The sequence below is a fragment of the Eubalaena glacialis genome, chromosome 19 (assembly GCF_028564815.1).
Source record: "Eubalaena glacialis isolate mEubGla1 chromosome 19, mEubGla1.1.hap2.+ XY, whole genome shotgun sequence".
NCBI classification, from domain to species: Eukaryota; Metazoa; Chordata; class Mammalia; order Artiodactyla; family Balaenidae; genus Eubalaena; species Eubalaena glacialis.
This window is the reverse complement of record NC_083734.1, coordinates 46,727,369-46,750,150: the sequence shown is the minus strand read 5'-3', so window position 1 is coordinate 46,750,150 and position 22,782 is coordinate 46,727,369. Positions and strand designations below refer to the sequence as shown.

The following is a 22,782-nucleotide window of genomic DNA, read 5'->3' as shown; positions in this document are numbered from 1 at the left end:
TCAGGACCTCTTCCAAGAGAGGTCAGGGTAGATGACACATGTTCTAGCACCTTCCAGTTTGCAAAGCATCAACGGCATCTCAGTGAATCCTCACAACAGCCCTGGGAGGTAAATACTGTCTCTTTACAAATGAGGAAACTGAGGCTCAGACAGGGCACCATAAGCCAGTAAGTGGCGGTGGGGTTTGACCCTTGTCTGTCTGACCCCAAATCCTGTACTGTTGCTATTTTGCTCCACTGTGGAGATTCCGCCCACTGGTGATAACCAGTTCATTCAAGCAGAACGCATTTATTCAGGACCCACTGTGTGCTCTGTACAGAACTGGGCACAGGACAGTGTCACGTCCTTAACCTGGAGGAGGGTAAAATGGAACGGGCAGGCCACGTGCACAGGAACAGAGGACCAGCCAGCTCACAGACCGTCCCGGTGGAGACGGAAGGAACACACAGAGCGGGATGGGTGCGGATAATCCACAAGACCTCAAAGGGCTGTGCTCTGCGGTAGACCTTTATGAGAGAAAAGGAAGAGGAAGGGCACTTCTGAGACAGTGATGTGACTCAAAACACTGAAACCCAAGGAACAAAGAGGGAGGAGGCCAGGGCTTGAGGTCCCAGCTGATGAGTTTAGATCCCATAGTCAGTGAAGTGGGGAACACCTATGGACCTGAAAGAGGCCCGGGCCCTACACAGGGCCGGCCCCCCTGGAAAGGGGTCCCTCAGAGCTGGAAGGAACGCTGGGGGAAGCTGGCACAAAACAAAGGCCCCCAGGAGGCTCCATGGCCCCGATGGGGGAGTTCACTTGGGGTCCCAGGAGCTGAGGGGCTGGGCAACTCAGCCAACTGGGGGAAGGGGTGCTTCCAAGCCTTCACGGAATTCAGATTCTCCTTTGTTCACAGAACAAACACACTGCACCATGTGGAGAGGCTAAAAATCGAAAAGCTGACACCTTACCAGACTCAAGCTTTTGCTAACCCAATCAGTAGAGGGAGTCCTGGGAATTCCCTCTCCTTTCCAGGCCAGGAAGATCTCAGCACCCCTTTCTCTCACTCCCTCTGCCAGATCCACTGGCTGCTTCCATTCGGGGGTGCCTGTGCCTCACGAGACAGCTGGTGGGAGATCTTCCCCGCTCACCGCTCACCGCTCACAGCACCGCCAGCCCTCCGGCCGCCATTTGGGCCCCGTGACCTGTGCTCAGGGGCTGAGGCAGCAGCCGCTCACCTGCCCGGAATGGAGTCCCCCAACCTTCTCTGCTCCAAGAGAAACAGCCTCTGGCATGTGCATCTTAAACCTCCTGGTTCGCATCACCAGCTTCAGCCCCTCTCCCAAGGCCCCCACTTCTCACTTCTGTTGTGCGGCCAGACCGGGGAAGGTGCTAGAATAAAGCCCTGGCCAGTACGGAAAGAGGAGGACGGTCAACCCCGTGACCGCTGGGGAAGAATGGAGTCCGCCTCCGGGGTCTGAGAAGGCCGGCTGCCACGTGCGGAAGGGGACTCCAGGTTGCTCATTTCAGAAGTCGGGGAGATGCGCCCCCTCCCCCGCAAATCCGGGTGCCCCTTTATAACCCTCAGGAATCTTTCCATCTTTCACCAGGATAACCAAACTGGGTAAACGCCACCACAGGCGTCCTGCCTGCGAACATTTCCCAGGCTCACACGGGGCCCCTGGCGAGGTGCTGGGGGCGGTGATACCAAGCAATTCCAGGATCTCTCCGCCTTTTCGGCAGCACTGCTGACTCACGGGTGATTTTCTGCTGTGTATTCTCAAAGTCCTGCCTCAGTATCTTGGTCTTTCTGGGTCAGCCACGAAGGTGCTGGCAACAACCCCAGCCTCTCTCGTTCTCACCAAACGTACTCCCTGCTATGCGCATGCGCTCTCTGTTATGCGCATGCGTACTCGTAAAACCCAACCCTGCGATGGATTTCCATCTTATTGGGAAGGCTAGAGGATAAATCAGGTTCTCATTAGGGTTAATTATAGGTGAAAAGAGGTAGAGGAGATGCCCAATCTCTGAGTGGTGAGCAGCACCGCCTACTACGGGCCGATCTGGCTGACCTGAGTCCTGGTCCCTTTGCTACCAGCGGTTCATGAGGTGGAAAAATGTAAACATCACCTACTTCAAAGAGACTGGAGGGAGGAGTCATAGAAAGGATGTAGGTGAAGCCCTTATCACAATCCCTGGCACAATAGATGGTAGTTGCTATTGTTATAAGTGCTAACACAGACCAATGCCATCTCCATGCCAGGTACTGTTTCATGTGCTTTACACGTATTAACTCATTTAATCCTCCCAATGACCCTGTGAGGAAGGTACTGTTATCATCACCCTCACTGAGGGAGGGAAATTGAACTGCAGAGATTACGTAGTTTGCCGGAGGTTACCCAGGTAGTTTGGAGCACATCCAGCTGACTCCAGAGCCTTCAGCCTTAACCACAGTGCTCTACCGGCTTGCTGGAAGAAGTTGGTGGAGAGCTTCATTACTCAGCAGGTGGGGACCGAGCCCCACTCATGGGAATACAGAGAAGTGAGTGTGACATGGCCCTTGCCCTGCAGAGGCTCCCAGATTCATAGGGAGACAGATGCCTAAAACGAAAACGATAGGAGACCTAATGCAAGAGACGCATTTTACCGGGGTGATGGGGTTAGGCTTTGTAGAAATACTGTGGGAAGGGTCTGACACTGGCCAGAGAGACCCATGTCCCCAGGGTACAAAGATCAGGTGGGCCTGGTTTCTGCCAGCCTCACAGTAAAGGAGATTCAGCTAAATTGACCAGTTGATTAGCTGATTGCTTCATTCATCCATTCATGCATTCATTCAACTCAAGACCCTCTGGGATGGGTGCTCCAGACTGAACTAGTTCACAAAGAATGATTTTTAAAAGTCAGAGGAATCATAGCCCAATTGCTGAGATGAATAAGACCACAAGGACAAACTGACACGTAAAAGGGACAGGAGAATCTCCTAGATCACATTTTCCAAACAGGTAATAAGTTGTTACTTGAGAGAGTAAATATTTTTGGAAAACAGACTAAACAAATGAAAACAAGGATCATGCCTGCAGGCCTCTCTGTGTTGCTAATATAAGATGCTAATATGCTAATGAGCACCATAAACACCAAGAGGCTGGAAGTAGCAGGTGGCACCTCCCAAACTTATTTGACCCCAAAAGCCCTCCTCAGCAGGATTATGTGGGACTGGTGCAAGAAACACAGTTTGCAACTTCCTGCTCTGACCCAAAAGGTGTGCAGAAGACCTGGGAGAGAGGGTGGAAGTTAGACTGGGAAGATTCCCAGGAAGGTGACAGCTCTGAACGGGATTTTGAAAAATTTCAGGAAGGTCATGGCCAGATGGAGGAGTGATGGAAAAGAATTTTTTGGTCAGGAAAGGTCCTAAGACCTTTATAATGGAGGCCCAAGGAAGTAGCACTTTACTCCAGGGCAGGAAGGGAGGATGAGTAAGGACCAAGCAGTGAGGACAGAGATGCCAGTAGGTGATGGCAGCCGCATCTGGTTTCTAATGTGCACTGAGGAGCTCATGGCTTTTCTTTCAGAAGGAGGGAGTCCCAGTGCTTGGATGAAGGCTTGGGGGAAGAAGTCACCTTCTGGTATTCCCTGAAGAGGCACCTGAGGGAATTCCCTGGCAGTCCAGTAGTTAGGACTCCACGCTTGGAACTAAGATCTCGCAAGCTGCACAGCACAGCCAAAAAAAAAAAAGGCATAAAGTGGCACCTGAGAGATAGTATTGCTGTAACTCAGGCAGCGTGGCCCATTGGGACAGAAGGGCAGAGAGGGGGCCAGGAGGGAAATGTGCCCTGGCTCTCGTGGGGCTGATGGGATGGGGACTCCTGGGAGGAGTGGCCTTATCTCTGAATATTGGGCAGGGCGTTCATACCCAGTGAGGGTACGAAGGGGAAGATGGTGGGGTGAAGAGGTGAGCCAGGGAAGTGAAGGCTGGAGCTCCGTTAGCTACTTTTGCCCCTGCCACCAAATGCCCAGTGGCGCCCTCTGGCCCTTGGGCAGACAGCGTGAGGAGCTGGAGGTCGGGGGATGCCCACCAGACACACCAGACACAGCCATATGTTCTTCCAAATGCACATTTTTTTTTTTGGCTGCACCGTGCGGCTTGTGGGATCTTAGTTCCCTGATCAGGGATTGAACCCGGGCCCTGGCAGTGAAAGCATTAGAGTCCTAACCACTGGACCACCAGGGAATTCCCCCAAATGCACATTTTTATGTGTTAACATGAACCCCAGGGTCCCAGCCCTGCCTCTGCTTCTCCCAACTCTGGGACCTTAAAGCAGTCCCACCTCTGCCCATGAAGACCACAGACCACATTCTACAGCTGCCAGACTGACAAGAGTGAACTCACTCGAGTTCAAGTGTCAGTGAAAATGTAGAGCAAAGATGAGAGTGCAGATGGGCACAACTTCTTTGGAAAACAGTTTAGCATCAACTTGCAAAGTAGGACTTTCACACATCCTGCGGCCCCAAAGTTCCACTCCTGGGTAGGTACCCCTCCCCGAGAGCTACTCTCCCTCATGTGCACCTCAAGATACTCGCCCACTGACAGGAGATGGAACAGACAAACATCTTACGATAAAAACCCTAACGAACTTTTTGGCCAACCCAATATATATACATATATATATATATAACTGAATCACTTTGCTGTACACCTGAAACTAACACAACATTGTAAATCAACGATACTTCAATAAAAAAATTTTTAATAAAATAAAATAAACAAAAAATATATATTGTCTAGGCATTCCTAGCTGGGAAAACTATTATTTTTAAATGATGGAATAGTGACTTCCCTGGTGGCGCAGTGGTTAAGAATCTGCCTGCCAATGCAGGGGACACCGGTTCCAGCCCTGGTCCGGGAAGATCCCATGTGCTGCGGAGCCACTAAGCCCGTGAGCCACAACTACAGAGCCTGTGCTCTGGAGCCCGCAAACCACAACTACTGAGCCCGCGTGCCAAAACTACTGAAGCCCGCGCTCCACAACTACTGAATCCCGTGCGCCTAGAGCCCGTGCTTCACAACAAGAGAAGCCACCGCAGTGAGAAGCCCGTGCACCACAACAAAGAGTAGCCCCTGCTCGCCACAACTAAAGAAAGCCCACATACAGCAATGAAGACCCAACGCAGCCATAAATAAATAAATAAATAAATAATTTTAAAATAATAAAGTGATGGAATAAATATACAAAATTCAGAATGTGATCATGCCTGGAGGGAGATACGGGGATAGGATGGGGAGGAGCCCACAGATAGATGCAATGACCTTGATCATATTCTGGTTCTTCAGGGGTGTGGTAAGGCCCAGGTTGTTTTTATCTTGTTATTATATCCTGTATTTGTGGTATGTTTACTTTCTCATGTGCATCAAGCATCACATTATAAAAAACATTTTGTATCAGTCTGCAATCAAAAATGTTTTTAAGAACAAAAAGCATTACATGCCTCTCTGTGCCTCAGTTTCCTCACCTTCCTTCCTATGGTCCAGCAGGCTCTTCTCCTCTAAAGGTTGGAAGTGTACAGTGACTGCCATCCCTGGGTCAGCCTGCATCCCACCCAGGCCGCCTGGTACCCCAATCAAACTTCCTCACTGTGCTTAGCAGGGCTGAAATGGCCAGTGTCTAGCCATTAGCTAGGGCCATATTAAACCTACACAGACCAGTCCTAGGAACCCCCCCCCAAAAAAAAACTCCAACAGCCACGAAGTGTACAGCTTTCCCTGAATATGGCCTTTCCTGTTTTGGAAGGAATTCAGATCTTCCTATTCCAAAGAAGCCTGGTCTGGGATAGAATATCTTATGACCCTTGATACATTGGAATGACTTCAGAACATCCTTAATTCATTTAATATTTCTTCATCTTTAACTCAGTTCCTGAGTACTATTTCATTTCTTCCTCACAACTGCCCTGAGATCGGAATCTTTGCTCCCATTTTACAGATGAACAAACTGAGGTTCAGGTTTTTTTTTAACAACCCTAAGTTCCAGAGCTATTAAGTAGCACTTCTGAGATTCACATCAAGGCCCGTTTGACTCCTCTTCCTGGAACACCATGCTGCCTTCCAGCACAGAGGCTAGAAGCTCAGACCTGGACTCTCTTGGAAATCACAGAGTGAGGGGAAAACTGTCCCAGAGAGTGGGAACCAGCTGAGCCTGGACTCAAGCTTGCCTGGGAAGGAGCCCGGGAGCATTAGCCAACCAACCAATACTATTACCAGCTGTGCTCCTGCAATATTCAGGACGACGTGTGGGGCTCACTTGGGATATGAAGAAATACAAAGCAGAATCATGCCCTCAAGGGGCTGACCCTCTAGTTGGGAAGACAAGCCAGATGCACATGAAGAGGTAACTAGTGACAGGGGCCCCAGGTCTTCCTAGGAGGGCCTCACAGAGGCAATGGGAATCTAGCTGGGGCTGCAGACTGAGCCTGCGACTGGCAGGTGACTCTCAATGGTGTCCCTTCATCCTACCACCCGTCTTAGAGGATGCAATGTGTGCCCTGCGCTATCCTTGTGATGTGGGCGCAAAGGTGATGGAGACCCAGTCCTGCCTGTGGGGCGCTCACAGTCTAATCAATGAAACGGATACACCGGAAGGGGCTGAGCTGGGGCCGGGTGTGAAAGAAGGCAGCACAGAGAAGGTGGTTCCTGAACTGTGCTTTGAAGAACGAAGGGGAGTTCACAGAAGTCATTCCAAAGAAGGTGGGGCAAACGCAAAGGCCTGGAGATGTGAGGTAGGGTAAGAACAACCCAAATGATAAAGCAACATTGATGGCAAAGGGTGGACACCAGACACTACACTGTCTCTCATGTGTTACCTCTTCCTCTACTCCTAATTTTACAGAGAGAAAGCTGAGGCTCAGACAGGTTCAGGTCACCAAGATATTAAAGGCAAAACCATCTAGAGCCCAGGACTGCTGTCGCCCAAAGTCCAGGCTCTCACCTGTGCAGGTAAAAGTAGGTCATAGGGTGAGGATGTGCTGGTGGGAGGTGAGTTAGGGTAGAGAGTCAGGAAGGGGCGAGATCATTCCGGGTTTCACAGGCCATGCTAAAGAGGGTGGAACACCACCTGAAACTAACACAACATTGTCAATCAACTATATTTCAATAAAAGTTTTTTAAAAAAGAAGTAAAGAAAAAATTTTAATGTAAAAAAGAAAAAAAAAGAAGGTGGAACATCACAGTCAGACCTGCTGGTTGAACGCTCTTCTGTTGGGCCATTTAAAAATGACAAAACTGGGGGCTTCCCTGGTGGCGCAGTGGTTAAGAATCTGCCTGACAATGCAGGGGACACGGGTTCGAGCCCTGGTCTGGGAAAATCCCACATGCCGCGGAGCAACAAAACCCGTGTGCCACAACTACTGAGTCCACGTGCCACAACTACTGAAGCCCACACGCCTAGAGCCCATGCTCCGCAACAAGGGAAGCCACCACAGTGAGAAGCCCATGTATCTCAACGAAGAGTAGCCCCTGCTCGCCACAACTAGAGAAAAGCCTGTGCGCAGCGACGAAGATCCAATGCAGCCAAAATAAATTAAAAAAAAAAAAAAAAAGACAAAACTGGGACTTCCCTGGTGGTCCAGTGGTAAAGAATCCGCCTTCCAATGCAGGGGACGCAGGTTCAATCCCTGGCTGGGGAACTAAGATCCTACATGCCACGGGGCAACTAAGCCTGCGCGCGCCACAACTACTGAGCCCGCATGCCTCAAGTAGAGAGCCCACGTGCCGCAAACTACAGAGCCCACACGCTCTGGAGCACGCGTGCCACAACTAGAGAGAAGCCCACTCCACAGTGAAAGATCCCTCATGCCTCAGCGAAGATCCCACATGCCGCAACTAAGACCCGACACGGCCAAAAAAAAAAAAAAAAAATGAAAGAAAGAAAATAAATAAAGTAAATAAGTAAATATTTTTTAAAAAATCAGAAAGGAAAAAAAATGAATATAATCCAGCCTGGATTATATGTCTTTATTAAATAAAGAAAGAAAGAAAGAAAGAAAGAAAGAAGACAAAACTGACCAACTATGAAGGAAAATCCTTTGAGGCCAAGACTGTGTAAGACAAGGTCCCAGTTTACCAAAAGGGACTTGAAGCTAAGAGGTGACCACAGACTGCAAGGGAGCTAGAAGTGTTGTTGATGTAGAAGGAAGTCAGCCTACTAAGGTAGGAAGATGATGCAGAGATGGAGAAAGATGATAAGATGATGCAGAGATGGAGAAAGCAGGGCTTCTTCCAGCTTCTGTGCTAGTCAGACCCCAGGGAACCCCGTTTCCTGTCCAAGTCCCCAGGTCTGGCTGGAACACTTACAGGGCCTGGGGTGACAGTACTAAAGGAAGCCTCATCCACCAGGCGCCCAATATTTAAAAATTTCATATCAGGTTAACAAACTGTTAAATAAAATATCTTTTCTATATATAAAATAGGTAAACAACAGGGACCTACTGTATAGCACAGGGAATTATACTCAATATCTTTTCATAACCTATAATGGAAAAGAATCTGAAAAGAATATATATATATATGTATAACTGAATCACTTTGCTGTATACTTGAAACGAACACGACACTGTAAATTAATTATACTTCAATAAAAAAATATATATATATTCTGTCCAACTCGATGAGCTGTACACTTATAATTCATGTACTTTTATTTAGGTATTCTTCAGTAATAAGCTAAAAAAAATTCTATCGTCTTATTCACCACCTGGAAGGCTAGGTTCTCCACGGCGTTCTGAGCTAGAAAGTGACATGGAGAGAGCCAGCCCCCAGCTCACAGCCAGCAGCCCCCTCATCCCTGCTTCATCCACACTGGTCACCCCGACTGAACCTCCAGGCTCCGTTCACAGGCCCTGCAAACGGCCTCTCCTTTACCACTCTCGTCCCTAGGGGCACACACACCAGCAGCATGGCCTGACCTGATAGGATGAACCCCAGGCAGAGGTCCGCCCAGCCCAGAAGTAGACTCACAGCCACTGAAACTAGGCTCTTCAGGGTGCCTTGCAGATACTTCTGAGTACCCAGAGCATGGCTGGGGGTGAGGTGTTGTGGGTATGACCCCTTGCGCCCCAGATTCCTTGCCCTGCGGGGAGGGGTGCAGCCTTAGGACACCAGAGTGGAGCCCTCTAAATTGAAGGGCCTGGCAGGACCCCTTTGCCCTGTTCTAACAGCTGTGCTATGAGTCACAGCACTTGCAAAAGGACGTAGAGAAGCTGGAGAGAGATCAGAAGGAGAACAAGACAGTTAAAGGTGTGCAGGAGACTGGGTCACCGGGGAGGGATTGTTCTGGAAAAAGGAACACTCAGTGAGCAATGCATCCTGGTCCTTGAGTCAAGCTGAAAATCTACTATGAAGCTCATGACCCCAGGAGACCAAATGAGAGAATCTGGGCTTGGACTAAGTCAGGAAAGACTGCAGTCAGACCTAAGGAGGAACTTCCTGACTGTCGAGATGTCATAGGCTGTGAAGCCTGGCGAGCTCAGCTTCAGGCAGTTTGTGTCGTGGTTGGAGCTCTGGGGTTTGCCAGCTGTGGAGCCTTGGACAATAGAGTGGATTCCTCAGGACCTCAGTTTCCTCATCTGTAGAATGGGGATAACAAGAGTATCTGCCTCCCAAGGCTGTTGGGAGGATGAGTTCAAGTGTGTGCTGTGTTCCCTCAGCACACACCATACACAATGAATTATCAGCTGGATGTTAAATCCTGCCTCCCCACTTGCTTCCCAGCTCCTTGCTTGGGCTCTGAGAGTCTCCATTTTCTCACAGATTAAATGGAGATGAAGATGCCAATCTCATGGGGCTCTTTTAGCTTCAAGGACAGTGCCAAGGTCATAGACTCCATCCTTACTGATAGCTGAGGAAGGCTGCAGAGTCTCTCCTGCAGAAGCTTCAGTTAGGATGGAGGACCACCCAGCCTGTGGTTCGGCATTCTCCTTCCTGAAGTCTAAGGGCTGAGGAGGGTGGTCTCAGAGGTGCAGAAGCAGAGAGGAGGTGAGAGGCTAAGAGGACACCTTGCTGGCAGATGGGTGAGGGCAGCCTGGCTCCTCTTCGCCAGCCATTCTCTGTCCCTCCTTGAGGCTCCACCCACTGATGGGGGCTTAGCACCTCCCAGGTCAAGCCAGTGCCCCGCTAGGGTTTTGCTAATGGGAAGGGCCTGGCTGGCAGCGAGGGATCCTGGTGCTCGTGGTGTGTGATGTTCGGCCGGGCCTCCCTCTTCCTTCCCACCTGTGCCCACAGTGACAGCAGTTCTCATGATGGCTGGGGGTCAGGAGGTGGGAGCAGCCCAGCTGGAGAGACAGAGTGGATGCTACCAGGGCATCCCGTCACCTGCAGAATGGCCTCAATAGCACTGGCTGCCTTCCAGGGCAAAGGAAGGTGGGAGGAACCAGGGGTGAAGGGAGACAGGGAAAGAGGAAAGCACAATCATTGGCCAGAAACAAGAGAGCTTCCCAAGAGGAAAATTATGTATCAGCTTCAAGTTTAGAATGAAGAAGATCATGGAGAAAAGAAAAGATGGTGACTTCCCCAAAGACAAAGCTTCTGTAGACTTGGGGGACACGCTGATGATAAAGAAACAGAAAGAAACTGATCAGAATTCCTGCAACCCAAAACAATCCAGTCAGGGCCAGCTCTCCGATATAGCAAGATTTTTTTTAAAATTTATGTATGCCTTGCCTCTTTCCAGAAGGATTTGAAGTGCCTGAGGCAACAAATTCCAAAGGCAACAAATATTTATTGAGCAACTACTATGTACTTGCCAGGCACAGAGAAGACAGCGGTGTGGAGACAGTGCCTGACCTCAAGGAATTTATAACACAAAACACATGAGATTGAATAACAAAATGAAAATAGAAAATCAGGATTAAGGTGAAGAAGATGACAAATACACCAAGTCAAGGTCAATACAGGTGCAAGGACTGAGCTCACGTTTGACTTAGTTTTCTCACAGTCAGGACATAAAGGGAAACATTCTTTAACTGCAAGGAGGAATCATCCTAGCTCCTCAGGGAGAAATCAAGGTGAATATTGAAGTATAAAGGTCAAGTAAAAAATCATCTATATCAGAGATACTAACACAAGAATTGGTTTGGGCAAGAAAGAGGATTCTGTCCTATTGTTTTCTGGTATGTGTGATGGGGGCTGGATGCAAAGGAGCGTAAGGGATTAAGTAGAATGAGGAATCTTACAGCTGGAAGTAATGTGAGGGGTGAGAGGTCATGACTCTACCTTCTTCCTATTTCACAGGTGAGAAAACAAAGGCCCAGGAAGTAGTGACTTGCCCAAGGTCACCCTCCCTCCACTCCCACCCAGGCAACAAAACAGTCACAGGGCCACTACTGCCAGTTTTGTAGATGTGGAAAGCTTGCCAGTGACTTGCACATGTCCCCAAATAAGAGACCTCCCAGAAGTTCAGAAATAGTATCAACAAACACAAAGCAGCAGCTTTCAAGTTGAAGGTCAAATGTAATCTTGACTCAAAGCCATCCTTTGAGGACCAACATAGAATATGAATAAGTAAATTCCTGGCGCATGTAAGAAGTCCACTTTTTTTTTTTTTTTTTTTGGCCATGCCGGCTTGCAGAATCTTAATTCCCCAACCAGGGCTCGAATCCGGGCCCCCCTGCAGTGGAAGCGTGGAGTCCTAACCACTGGACTGCCAGGGAACTCCCAAGAAGTCCACTTTTGAGTCTGAATGGTGGTAGAAGGAAAAAGCTTTGGGCCCAACGGAGCCTGGGTTCAGAGCACAGGCTTCGTGACCTGAGTCCTCATCTGTAAAATGGGCAGGGTTTCGTTCTAAATCATGATGTGGGTATAGGGACCGGCACATACACACCATTAACAAACATACTGACCCACGCCTGGATAGGGAAACAAGTCCCACCGAATGGGATTTTTAAGCTAAAGACTCAGACACCTAAGCGTCGTGTGAGCTGTGGGGGAGAAATACGACACTGATAGGACACATTTGCAAATGGAGCTGGGATGGAAAAAATAATCCCAGGGGAACTGAGCCCATGGAGACAAGGTGCACCTCCACTTCTGGGACGGCAGCCTACTCAGATCAGGGGTGCCATCCTCTTGGGTACCCTCTGAACCTAGGGGCTGTTAGCCACGTGGGGCCTGAGCTGAGCAATGGGAATCGGTTTCAGCTGCCTTTCAAAGTCAGTGGAAACACTGTGCTCCGAGCCCTGAACCCCGGGTCACACCCAGGGACGAGGTTTTAATTCATTCTCCTCCTTCAGTCTGCTCATGACACTGTCGAGATTCACGTGTGCAACTGGCACTCTTCAGAACCTCTTTTGCCCGCTTGCCTTTACAGAGTGTATTACACGCAGCACAGAGCTGTGTTTTTGTTTACTGACCCCCACCATATGCTCGGCACTGGGGGAGGAGAGCACGAGGCGGCTGAAAGGTATCTGTAGTCTGGTAGAGGAGCAGAAGATGCCCACAGCCCGTGGGAGAAGGTGGCGGGAATACATGGCATGGCTGGGGGGAGGTGGGGAGGGAAGGGAGTGATGACATATTCCCTGCTTGCAGGGCAGTGGTTTGGGAATCTAGAAGGGCTTCCCAAAGGAAGAGGATTTTGATCTGGGTCTGGAAAGCAAAATGGAATTTCAGCAGTTGAGTGTGGGGAGGGGAGAGAGGAGGTGGCGTAGTATTTCCATGAACAGGCACAGAGGGATGTTGGGAGGCTCGTGCGGGATTATGAAAGGTACAGCTGATATGGGTGGAGGCCAAGCCTGGGGAGCCTCGGTGCCAGACAAGAAGTGGGGAACCATGGGAGGTTTTAGAGCAGGGGAGAGACAGCCTCAGAAAGCCAGGTTAGGAAGATACGTGGTGAGGAGCTGGACAGCATGTAGGAGGCTGGCTCACTCCCGATGCCACAGCCCCTATTTGCATTCCTAATGGGCCTTGCGAGGAGAGATTGGTTTTCCTCGGTTTTCCTCACTGGCCCAGCTGGCTCTGGCAGATAAGTGGGACTCTGTGCCCAGGGGCAGGGCGCGTGGTCCTGTTGCTCCCATCCCCCTCGCCACCCCCCAACACACACACACACACACACACACACACACACACACACACACACACACACACACGGTCCTTCCTGTTTTTCCAGCCTAGCTTGAGTGAATGGTTTCCCGGTTTGCTGGTCCCCATCCAGGTGATTAGGATTTCCTGATGGCCACAGACCTCAGAGGAGCCCCTTCCAGCTCCTGGCCCTTTACCCTTACTCCTCCTCACCTCTACTAGCATCTACCACCACTGTGTCCCTGCTTAGAAATCCTACACCTGGCTAAGCCCAGGTCAGGCCTGTGATCTCTGCACTAGTTCGGGTGAACCTGGGCATGCCCTGTGGCCACTTGACCTCCGACCTCTGCTCCCTCCCCTCGGTGTTCCCCACTGAACCTCAAGACCCCCTCAGGAAGGAGCTGAGAACTCCCCTGTCCAGCTCCCATTCCTTCCTCCTCTGCTGGAAATACCAAATCTCAAGCTCAAAGACTCAGAGAGTCCTGCCAGGTCCATCCTTAGCACCCTTTGACTAGGGGCTGGCTCTTACTCCTCTTTTCTGGTAGGACCAGCAATGATAGAGAGCTTCTCTGGAAAGAACTTGATGTTTCTCAAGGGCTTTCATAAAGATTATTCCTTCTGAAGCTCTTAACAGCCTTATCATGGCCCATTTTGCAGATGAGAAAACCGAGGCCTGGGGAGGTTAGAGACTCATTCATGATCTCACAGCTGTTTAAGTATAAAGTTTTGGGCTCAGTACTCCCCACCCTGCCCTGAGGTCAGCTCTCAGTGACTGCCCCCCACCCACGCACCAGACACAGATAATCCAAATAGCTGGAAGTCCAAGGCCAGCAACTTGTTCAACTCCCCTATTTACTGAGTCAAGAACAGTGAAGGGACTTGCCTAATGTCACACTGCAACCAGTGGCAGAGCCGGGTCTCAGGTCTCCTAACTCCCTGACCAGAAACCTCCCACCACCCCACACTGCCCCCTCTTGTCTCCCAACATACTTCCCCTAGATGTATGGGTGTGCCTGACATTTCTGGAATTCACTCCACACACATAATGAGGCCATTTTGAGAAGGCTCGCCTCAGGGGGAACCAGAGAGCTGTCTAGTGTCCCCATCCTGACCCCTGCCAACTCCTCCCGGCTGTGCACGCTAAATAGACTCCATCGGCCTGGGCTTCCCTACCCCCTGCCCCCGACACACCTTGCTGCCCTCAAGAACTAGAGGCGGAGTTTGGGGGTTTCAAAGCTGTGATGGAGGCTGCATGGGAACTAAGAAACAGTGGAGAGATGTCAGGCTGGTCGCCGCACGGGTCAGTGTTCATGGAGGGAACCCAGACATCACCACGGCCAGTTACCGACAGAACGGGGACTGCTTGTTAGCAGCACAGAAGTGATTTTAGCTTTAGCAGTTGAATTGTGGCGACTCCCTGAGACATTAGTTTAATGTGAGGATAGGAAAGTTTCTCTCCCTCCGATGCAAGGCTGACCCTGCCTGGAGAACCTTCTGGATCTAAGGCGGCCACTGTGCCACGTACCACAGGCTGCCTAACGCCAAAGAACTGGGTTTCAATCTCTGAGCACAGAGCCATATGCCCAGCCCCCAGCCCACTGAGAACGAAGCAACAGAAAAGGAGTCAACTTGAAGCAAGAACCCTGAAGCAGCTGTAGGATAGGCCACTGGGGGGTAAGTATGGGGTTGCACCCTCAGGAAGATTCTAGAAACCCTCTGCCCAGGTGGGTTAGCTATTCACCTGCCCAGGAGCAGGGAGGAGACCAAGTGATCTTCCTGAGGCAGTCCTGTTTTCCAGCCCCCTCTGCATCCCAGGCTCCCCTGCAGGAGACCCAGGAGCTGGGACTCTGGCCTCTTCCCTTTTTCTCCACCCCCTTGACCCCCAGAAGCACTTCCTGCTCCCCCACCTAGTCTCTCATTGAGAACAGGGAATTCCCTCTCTAGCAGCATGAGACCAAGGGACCCTGCTTGGAGTTGGGGCAGCTACAGGGACAAGATCTGGAGGGGGAGGGGGTAGAAGGCACTCCCCTGCTGCTGCCCCACTCATACCTCCACCCCCCAAAGAATGTAATTAAGCAGCAGGCCTCTGCCAGGAGCCAAGCTTTCTGCCTTCCGTCTATAAATCACCTTCTGAATCATCTCTCAGCTCCTGGAGGAGTAACTTCTGCTCGGGCTGCTCCAGGCGGCCCCAGTGCCACTCCCCCCCTCCCAACCCCCCTGCCGTGAACCTGCCTCCCCTACCCCTCCCTGGCCTAGCCCAAGGTGGCTCAGCTGGAAATGGCAGTGGCTGCAAGAGTCCAGCAAACTGTAGGATGGGAGGAGGGTTAGGGGAGACTACAGTGCCCTCTCTACCCTCCCCCCTTTCCTGGGCAGGCGAACAGCTGAGCTTAGGTTAGCCTAGCCTAACTTCCTCAGGTTAAGTATAAAGCCACAGGCTCATGGTCACCAGTACCAAGTATAATGGGGCAAGCTGGCTCTGAGGATAAGGAGAAAACAGAGCCAGGTGGGGCCAACCTGGGAGGACTTCTTGGAAGAGGCAAGTTTAGATCCAGGACTTAAAGGAGTCAAAATAGCTTGCACACAGGGGGTGAAAATAATATGTATATAGTACTTCCGGTATGCCAGGCATTATTTAGGGAGCTTTACGTGTACTCACTCATTTAATCTTCACAAAAACCCTGTGAGGTAGAAACAGTCACTGTTCTCATTTTACAGATGGGGAAACTGAGGCTCGGAGAGGTGAACTTGCCCTAGGTTTCCCAGTGTGTGAACGTGAATGTACGCAGCCTGGCTCCAGAGGAACGTGAGTGTTTGGGGAAAATGAGGTTTGGGTGTGCAAGCAGGCGGACTTGGCAGTAGTGGAGCAGCCAGCTTTGGGATGTAGGTCAGATGGGGCTGCAGAACGAAAGGGCTGGGCTGCCTAAGGCAGACTCTGACTGTCTGAATGGCGAGGGAGGGTTGGGGGAGATAGGCTCCCGGGGTAGTGGCACTGGGGCCACCTGGAGCTCCCTGCTTCACAGCCGTGAATCAGCTCCCTGTCATACCCCTGTAGACTCCAAGAGGCAGAAGGCATCCCTCAGGCTGCTCAAGAAAAATGAAGCCCAGAGGGAGGACAGGGCTTAAAGCACAGAAAAGGAAAGGGACTCATCCTGGGTCACACAGCCAGTCACTGGTAAACTCCACACCCAGACACAGGTCTCTCCACTCAAGCTCTACCCACTTCCTGGCACACACGTAACATGAATGTGTAGATGTAGCATCAGGATGGCACTAACCTTTGAGAAAGGGGTTAGGCTAACCTCCTCCCCCAACTAGGGATAGGGGGTAGAGAATGTCCTTTCTCTCCTTGGTGGCTTTAGAAGGATTCTGTGGCTCACGGCAGGGTGGGCAGAAAAGGCTAGAAGACCAGGTCTTCCTCAACCCCTGGGCTGACCACATTCTGAAGCCAGAAAGGTCTTCGTTTTTCCCACGCTCCCTGGAAGGGTCCGATAGCTACATCCTCCTCTGAGAAGAGTCACTTCTCCTGCCCCAACCCCAAGCTCCTTGTCTCCTGCCCAGACCCAGGAGAGACCTATTCAAAGTCTAGAGAAAACCCCAAGCTCATAGCTCCCTTCCCCCACTTCGTGTCCATAACACCTTCTCCATCCTACATCTGCCTGAGTACCATTCAGGTTTATTAGCATTAAGTTCTGTAGTGGGCAGGATGGGAGATACCTGCTTGGCTGAGTCTATTCTTTGGGGATTTCCACCTAGGGCCCTCTCTGTCCACCTCAGTTTCTCCACCTGCACCAGTGATTGAGCAAGCACCCAGATGCCAGAGAGTGTGGGTGCTGGCAGGGCCTGGCCGGGTTTGCCACTGGGAAAGCTGCAGGAAGGGAGGGGAGCGTGCCCACTAAAGGACTTGGCACTGCAGTCCAGCTCCTGCCTCTTTTGACCTCCCCCCAAAGTTCTTCCCACCAGGCAGCTGTCCCAGGCCCTTCCCAGACCAGAGGCCCTCAGGATACCTGGGGTGAGGGAGATACTCAGGGCCCAGATACTAGCCATCCCTCACCTCATGGCCACAGAGCTGTTGATAAAATGCTCTGAGATTCTGGGAGAATTTTCCCCGACTGCTACCCCTTCCCCCCCACCCCATACCTTCCCCCCACGTATTAAAGCAGGTTCTTCCAAGAACATAACTCAGCTCCAGGCTCCCGGTATTATAATAACATTTGACCTGCGTTTTGTCGTTGTTGCTGTTTGTTTGGTTTTTGTTTTTGTTTTTTAAGCAAAATGTGGTCCCATCAGAAGAAGACAAACAGATCAGCAACCAATTTTGCTCCCTTTGGACAGCAAGCCCCGCCCACAATGGGAGGGGGGGTGGGCAGGAGGGCTGTTAACTCACTTCCAAGAGACCTGGATTAATTTCCCCACCACATCCCCCCAGGGTAAGGCCTGCCCTGGAAGGGAGAGACCACCCGGTTAAAGCCTGGCCATCCGATCTGGTATCTGCCCATCTGTCTGTCTGTCTGTCTGTGGGATCAACAGCCTCCAGCCAGCTCAGCTCCTCGCCAGCCCCAGCCCCAGCCAGCTGTAATTCCTGCCTGTTACAAGTGTTAACACCTGGCCTGGGGCCTTCCTCCCCCGCAGTCTCCAGGTGCCTCCCTGGGCCCAGCCCACTGACCCCCACGGGGTTTGACTGAACATGTTCACAAGCCTCTGAAAGGCGGGTGGAGGTGGGAGTGGGTGGGGGAGGCAGCGGGACATCGGACAGATGGGGAAACCGAGGCAGGGCTTAGGGCAAGTGCTTGAGTGGGGAAATGGCTCCCAGGATGGTGGAGAGAGAACTCAGCTGTTATTGCCCAGCTCACTGCCCTTGATTTCTGCGGAGCACTTTCACCCAAGCTGTGAAGCAGGGGCAGGCTGGTGATTCCTGAGTAAGGAAACAGAGGCCCAGAGGGATGTGTCCCACGGAGGTGGGCTCCCGACCCCCAGCACAGGCCCCTTCCATCAGGGCCTCTGCCTCTGGAATGCAGCAGGCACTAGGCTGGGCCCTAATAAGATCGTTCATTTTTCCCCCAGGAAGGAGAAGAAAGACAAGTTCCTCTACCAGGCGCTAACTGGGACTGACAAGAAGAATTAGAGAAATCAGTGCTGCTGCCACGGCTCCCAGCTCCGCCACTACCTGGCTGCAAGGCCCTGGAACACGTCTCTTCCTTCCATGAGCCTCTGTCTGAGGCCCCTTGTAGCTCAGGCTTCTGGTCTACCTTCTCTCAGGGCTGGGGCCTGAGCAGCGCAGAACGCTTGGGATGGGGGTGCCCTCCTTGAGGGGTGACACGGGCAGAAATCCCAGCTGAACTATTTCCCCCTAAAGTCTCTCCTAGGGAATGTGTGAGCTGGGAGGGCCAAAGAGGCCATGATGGGCTAAAGAACTGGAATCTGGCTGCCCTGGGGGCAGAGTAGGAATAGGAATCTGAGGCCCATCTACTCTACTGTCCCTGTCCCAGCCCTGGCCCCCTGCCCCCGGCCCTGAGAACATGACACCCACCACCCTAGCTCCAAGACCAAAGACAAACGGTGTAAGAGGGGAGGGCTGGTGACCATAGTCCTCAGACAGACAGGATGAGCTTGTGCCAAAGAAGGCTCTGCGCCGCCCCCCTTCCCCATGCTGCCCAGCCCCGGATCCCAGGTCACTGTGGCCCTTGCAGCTTCCTCATTAGACCCTTGTCTGTGTCTGCTGGACTGTCCCTCCGGGACCATGGATGCCCACCAAGCACCCAAGTTTGGGATGTCATTCACACTTACAGGTCATGTCTGCAAACATATCCATAGCCATGGGCCCAGCCACGGTCACTAGCACTTGAGGACAGGGTCACAGGCAAACTCAGACATAGCCCTCACCACACTCATACTCACAATCAGGTCATGGCCATGAGCACTGATATCCATGCACAAAGACATCTGTGGAGCTTTCCCCTTATACAATCATGAAGACACGTGCACGCATGCACACGCACGCGTGCGTGCAGACGCACACACACACCCCCCACTCACATGCCTGGTCATGAACATAGTCATGCGGTGTCACTAGCAGACACAGGTGCTGACCTTTACATGGGCATAGATACTTCTAGACTTTCTCTGTCTCACACACATACACACACACTCACATAGAATCAGCCACTTGCTGACACTTGTGTGCAGATACACAGCACACCCTGTCACGGGCCATGGAACCCTCAGGCACATCTCACACAAGTTCACGTCCACAGTCATCCAGTTGCAGGCACAGCCGCTCCTTCACACAGAGGCACACTAGTGTACAGATGACACTCCTTAGGGTCATAGAACTAAACACACACACACACACACACACACACACACACACACACACACACTGCTCAGACAAAGCAGCAACCCTGTCCCCGCCAACCCCAAACAAGCCATGTGTCCAGCGTTATGTTAGGGCCAATGTCCTGGCTTTCCAGGTTTTCCCAACATCTTCCTATTGGGTGGTCCCTATCGGGATGCTCCCCAATACACCATTACACAGCAGACCCCCCAGCCACCAGCATTGACCCAGGAAGTGCTCTTGTCCAGTTCATAGGATAGGGGAAGCTGGTCTTCCCCCCTTGGTTCCTGCAGCCTATGGGGCTCCAAGCCCTCTCTTCCCACCCTCCCCACCCACCCCCAAGGTCCCTGTGAAAGAAGAGAACAGCATGGCCTTGGGCAGGGGATGGGAAGAGGGTCGGGAAGGGCCAGTGGGGCAGGATTGGTTTCTGCAGCAGCCTTCCTCACAACTGGCAAAGCCCCCAACCTGGCATCCCTGGCTGCCCCGGCCACCCTGGGGACTTCTTTATGTACATGGGGCCTCAGGCCAGCCCATCGCCACGGGAAGGCAGGGCTGGGCAGAAGAAAGACTTCCCCTTGGATGTCTGTCCTGGGAGCAACTCTCAGTACCCTCTAAATGGAGACCCACGGCCATGCCCTGCTCTTACTACCATCCTGACCCCCCCAAACACCCAGACACAAATGCTGCCACCCCCAAACAGCTGCAGGCAGACTCAGGGTGTGGCCCCAAATCTCCTTGCTCTGCTCCCCCTATCCCGGGCTGGGCAAAGGGTGGTTAAGGGAAAGGGGGACACGCAGGTGGCACTCCTCTCTGACTTTTATTCCGGGGCCACAGTCCCTCTGCTAACTCACAGATCCCAGATTCTTCCTCCTCACCTTCCACCCCCCCGTCCCCTGGCCGAGGCTCTCCTACATCCAGGAGGGGAAGATTCTTTAATTAAAGTTTTCCGGAATGCAGGGGGCTGGAGACTGAGGAGAGGCGGGGTGTAATTTAGAGAACTGGTTTCAGTGTGTCTTTCCCCTCTGGCCTCTGGGACCTGCTGGGTGTCGATGAGGCCGCTTGGAAAACAAGGGGACTCCCTGGAACTGGGGCTCCCAAAGGGCTGTTTATTCCACGGCCAGTTCCCCCATACACGCACAACCCCCCACCCGCCCCCCGCCAAAACACCGCGCCTGGTTTCCCAGCCTTATTTACTAAAAATGTCTTTTGTATCCGCATTTCTCGGGGACGGGATCCTCCTCTCCCTCTCTCCCTTTCTCCTCGGTCCTCGGGTTTTTCCAAAAGGAACGAATTTGACATGGAGAATTGGGTTTTTGGTCAAAGAACAAACCCACCCCCTCCCAAACAACTACATTTTCAAGAAGCCCCGCTTTTGCCAGGATGGACAAGCAAGAAATGAATTAAATCTGAATTCAATGGCATCTCGGATCAGCAAATACCATATTCACTTCTGAGGCTCCAGATTAATCTAGAGCAGAGTGGGGAGAATCTGATGAAATCCACCCCCCACTACCCTGCCCCGGGGGATCCCTGAAGCGATTGGGGTCTAAAATATGAAGGCACAGGAGGGTTATTGTGGGGAAATCTCCTGATGGAGGCGCCGGAGGAGGTGAGGGTGGCAATGAAGGAACAGGATGATTTTGCCCATGAAGACCCCAAAATGGAGAAGAGGAGTGGCTGGGCCCCAGGGACATCGCTGGATTTCCAGAAAGCCAACTGCAAGCAAATGGAGGGTCTTCGGGGCCCCCAGATTGGGACGGGTGGAGGGTTAGGATCTAAGAATAAGAAACCTTCTGAGACGGGGAACGTCCTCCAGCCTCTGCAGCGAGTAGCAGGGAAAATGGTGATTATCAGAGAAGCCAGGAGTTGGATTCTGAAGGCGACACCAGCAGAAAATCCAGGGAGGTGGGCGAGTCGGGGTGCTGGAGGGAGGTAAGAAGAAAGGAGCCCCAGCCCTGCCGCAGCCCACCCCCAGCTAGCGCCCCCCACCTCCCTGGGGCTCCGCGGAGAAATCTGGCCGCGGGCAGATAAGAGGCGAGTCTTACCACCAAATTGGGTAGCCGGCGAGGACCCTGGTGCCACAGAGCAGGAGGCCGAGGAGCAGCCCGAGCAGGTGGGGCTCCATTAGAAGCGGCGCCGAGGAGGAAGTTTGCCCGCGACCATGAAGAGGGGGAGCGACGCCCCCAATAGTTGGAACAAAGTCCACTTGAGATTGGAAATGACTTTCGGGCTTGTCAGAAGCGCACCTCCACCCGCAGCTGCCCCCCTCCCGAGCCCAGCGCGGAGCAGCCGGGTTTGAGGATGTCAGCGAGCAGCCAATCAGCGCCCGCGGCCTAAGGTAAGAGATGAGTCTCTAGTTCAGCCTGTCAATCACGCGCCCCTCCCGCCCGGCCCACGAGTCGGGCTCCGGGAAGGGCATCGCCCAGCAAACTTGGGCAAAGCCCGCGCCCCGGACACAGTGGGAACTTGGGGGGACACGGCACGTCGGACCCTCTGCTGGCGCGGGACCGCCGCGGCCCCCCGCCAGCCAGGTTTAGGGAGCCGGGGCTGTGACTGGGGCGTTCACGTGGTGCCAGGTTGGCGTGGGTATTGATGGGTGGCTCCTTTTCTCTCGGGAGACCGTGACCTCTTGGGACTTGGGCCTATGAGGAATCGAGAGTAGAAAGCACAGGGATGTTTCCAGAAGCTTCGCTCGGGCAGGACAGGATCCGAGGGTCTCGGAGGGGGTTGGAAAATGCAACCCCTCCCAGCCTCCCGAGCCCGCGAGCGGGCCGGCCACTCGACCCAGCCGCGGGAGGTCGCTTCCCGGGTATCCGAGAGGCGCGCAGAAGGGTCCGCGGAGGCTCGAAGGTCTGGCTGCGGGCGGCGCCGGGGGACAGAGCCGAGTGTCATTTGAGTCTTTTGTCAGGGATCAGATCGGTATCGGGACCTCCTGCTGCCTTTGCATTTCCTGCAACTGACACCAGCGGCCAGTTGCATTTCCTGCGCGGGGAGCCGGGTCACTTTCTCCTCCTAGAGGGGTTCAGGCCCGGCCTCAAGCTCAGGTCAGAAGGACGACCCGCGGTCCCATTTGGATCTTGTGGATGAACAGTTTGGGGCGCGTGAAATGCAGTAGCCCCAACAGGGAGCAGCTGGGGTCCTCGGAGGACCTCCTTGCCATCGAGACCCCCTTCCCTGCCCAACTCTCCTGCCTGAGGCCCTGGGCTCCAACCTGGGGTTTGGTGATAACGTCCCCCTTTCCTGTGTGGACACCAAATGTATCCAAATACCCCACCCCTCGCCATAGGAAAAAAGTCCTTCCAGGGCCTCCGTGGGTTCTTTCTCTCTTCTCCCTCTCCAGAGTCAAGGAATTAGGTCTGCCTTAAGTGGTGCTGAGACTGAAGCCAGATTTGGGGGGCCTTGACCCCTGTCA

The 22,782-nt window shown here is 52.6% G+C and overlaps 1 protein-coding gene across 1 annotated transcript in view; it reads right to left on the bottom strand.

Moving 5' to 3' along the window:
• Positions 1–21,495, bottom strand: part of WNT3 (Wnt family member 3) — a 43,800-nt gene extending 22,305 nt beyond the window's left edge. Inside the window, exon 1 of the mRNA XM_061176082.1 lies at positions 21,416–21,495. Within this exon, the coding sequence (XP_061032065.1) occupies positions 21,416–21,495 (80 nt within the window). The remainder of the gene's footprint in view (positions 1–21,415) is intronic.
• Positions 21,496–22,782: the final 1,287 nt, after the last annotated feature.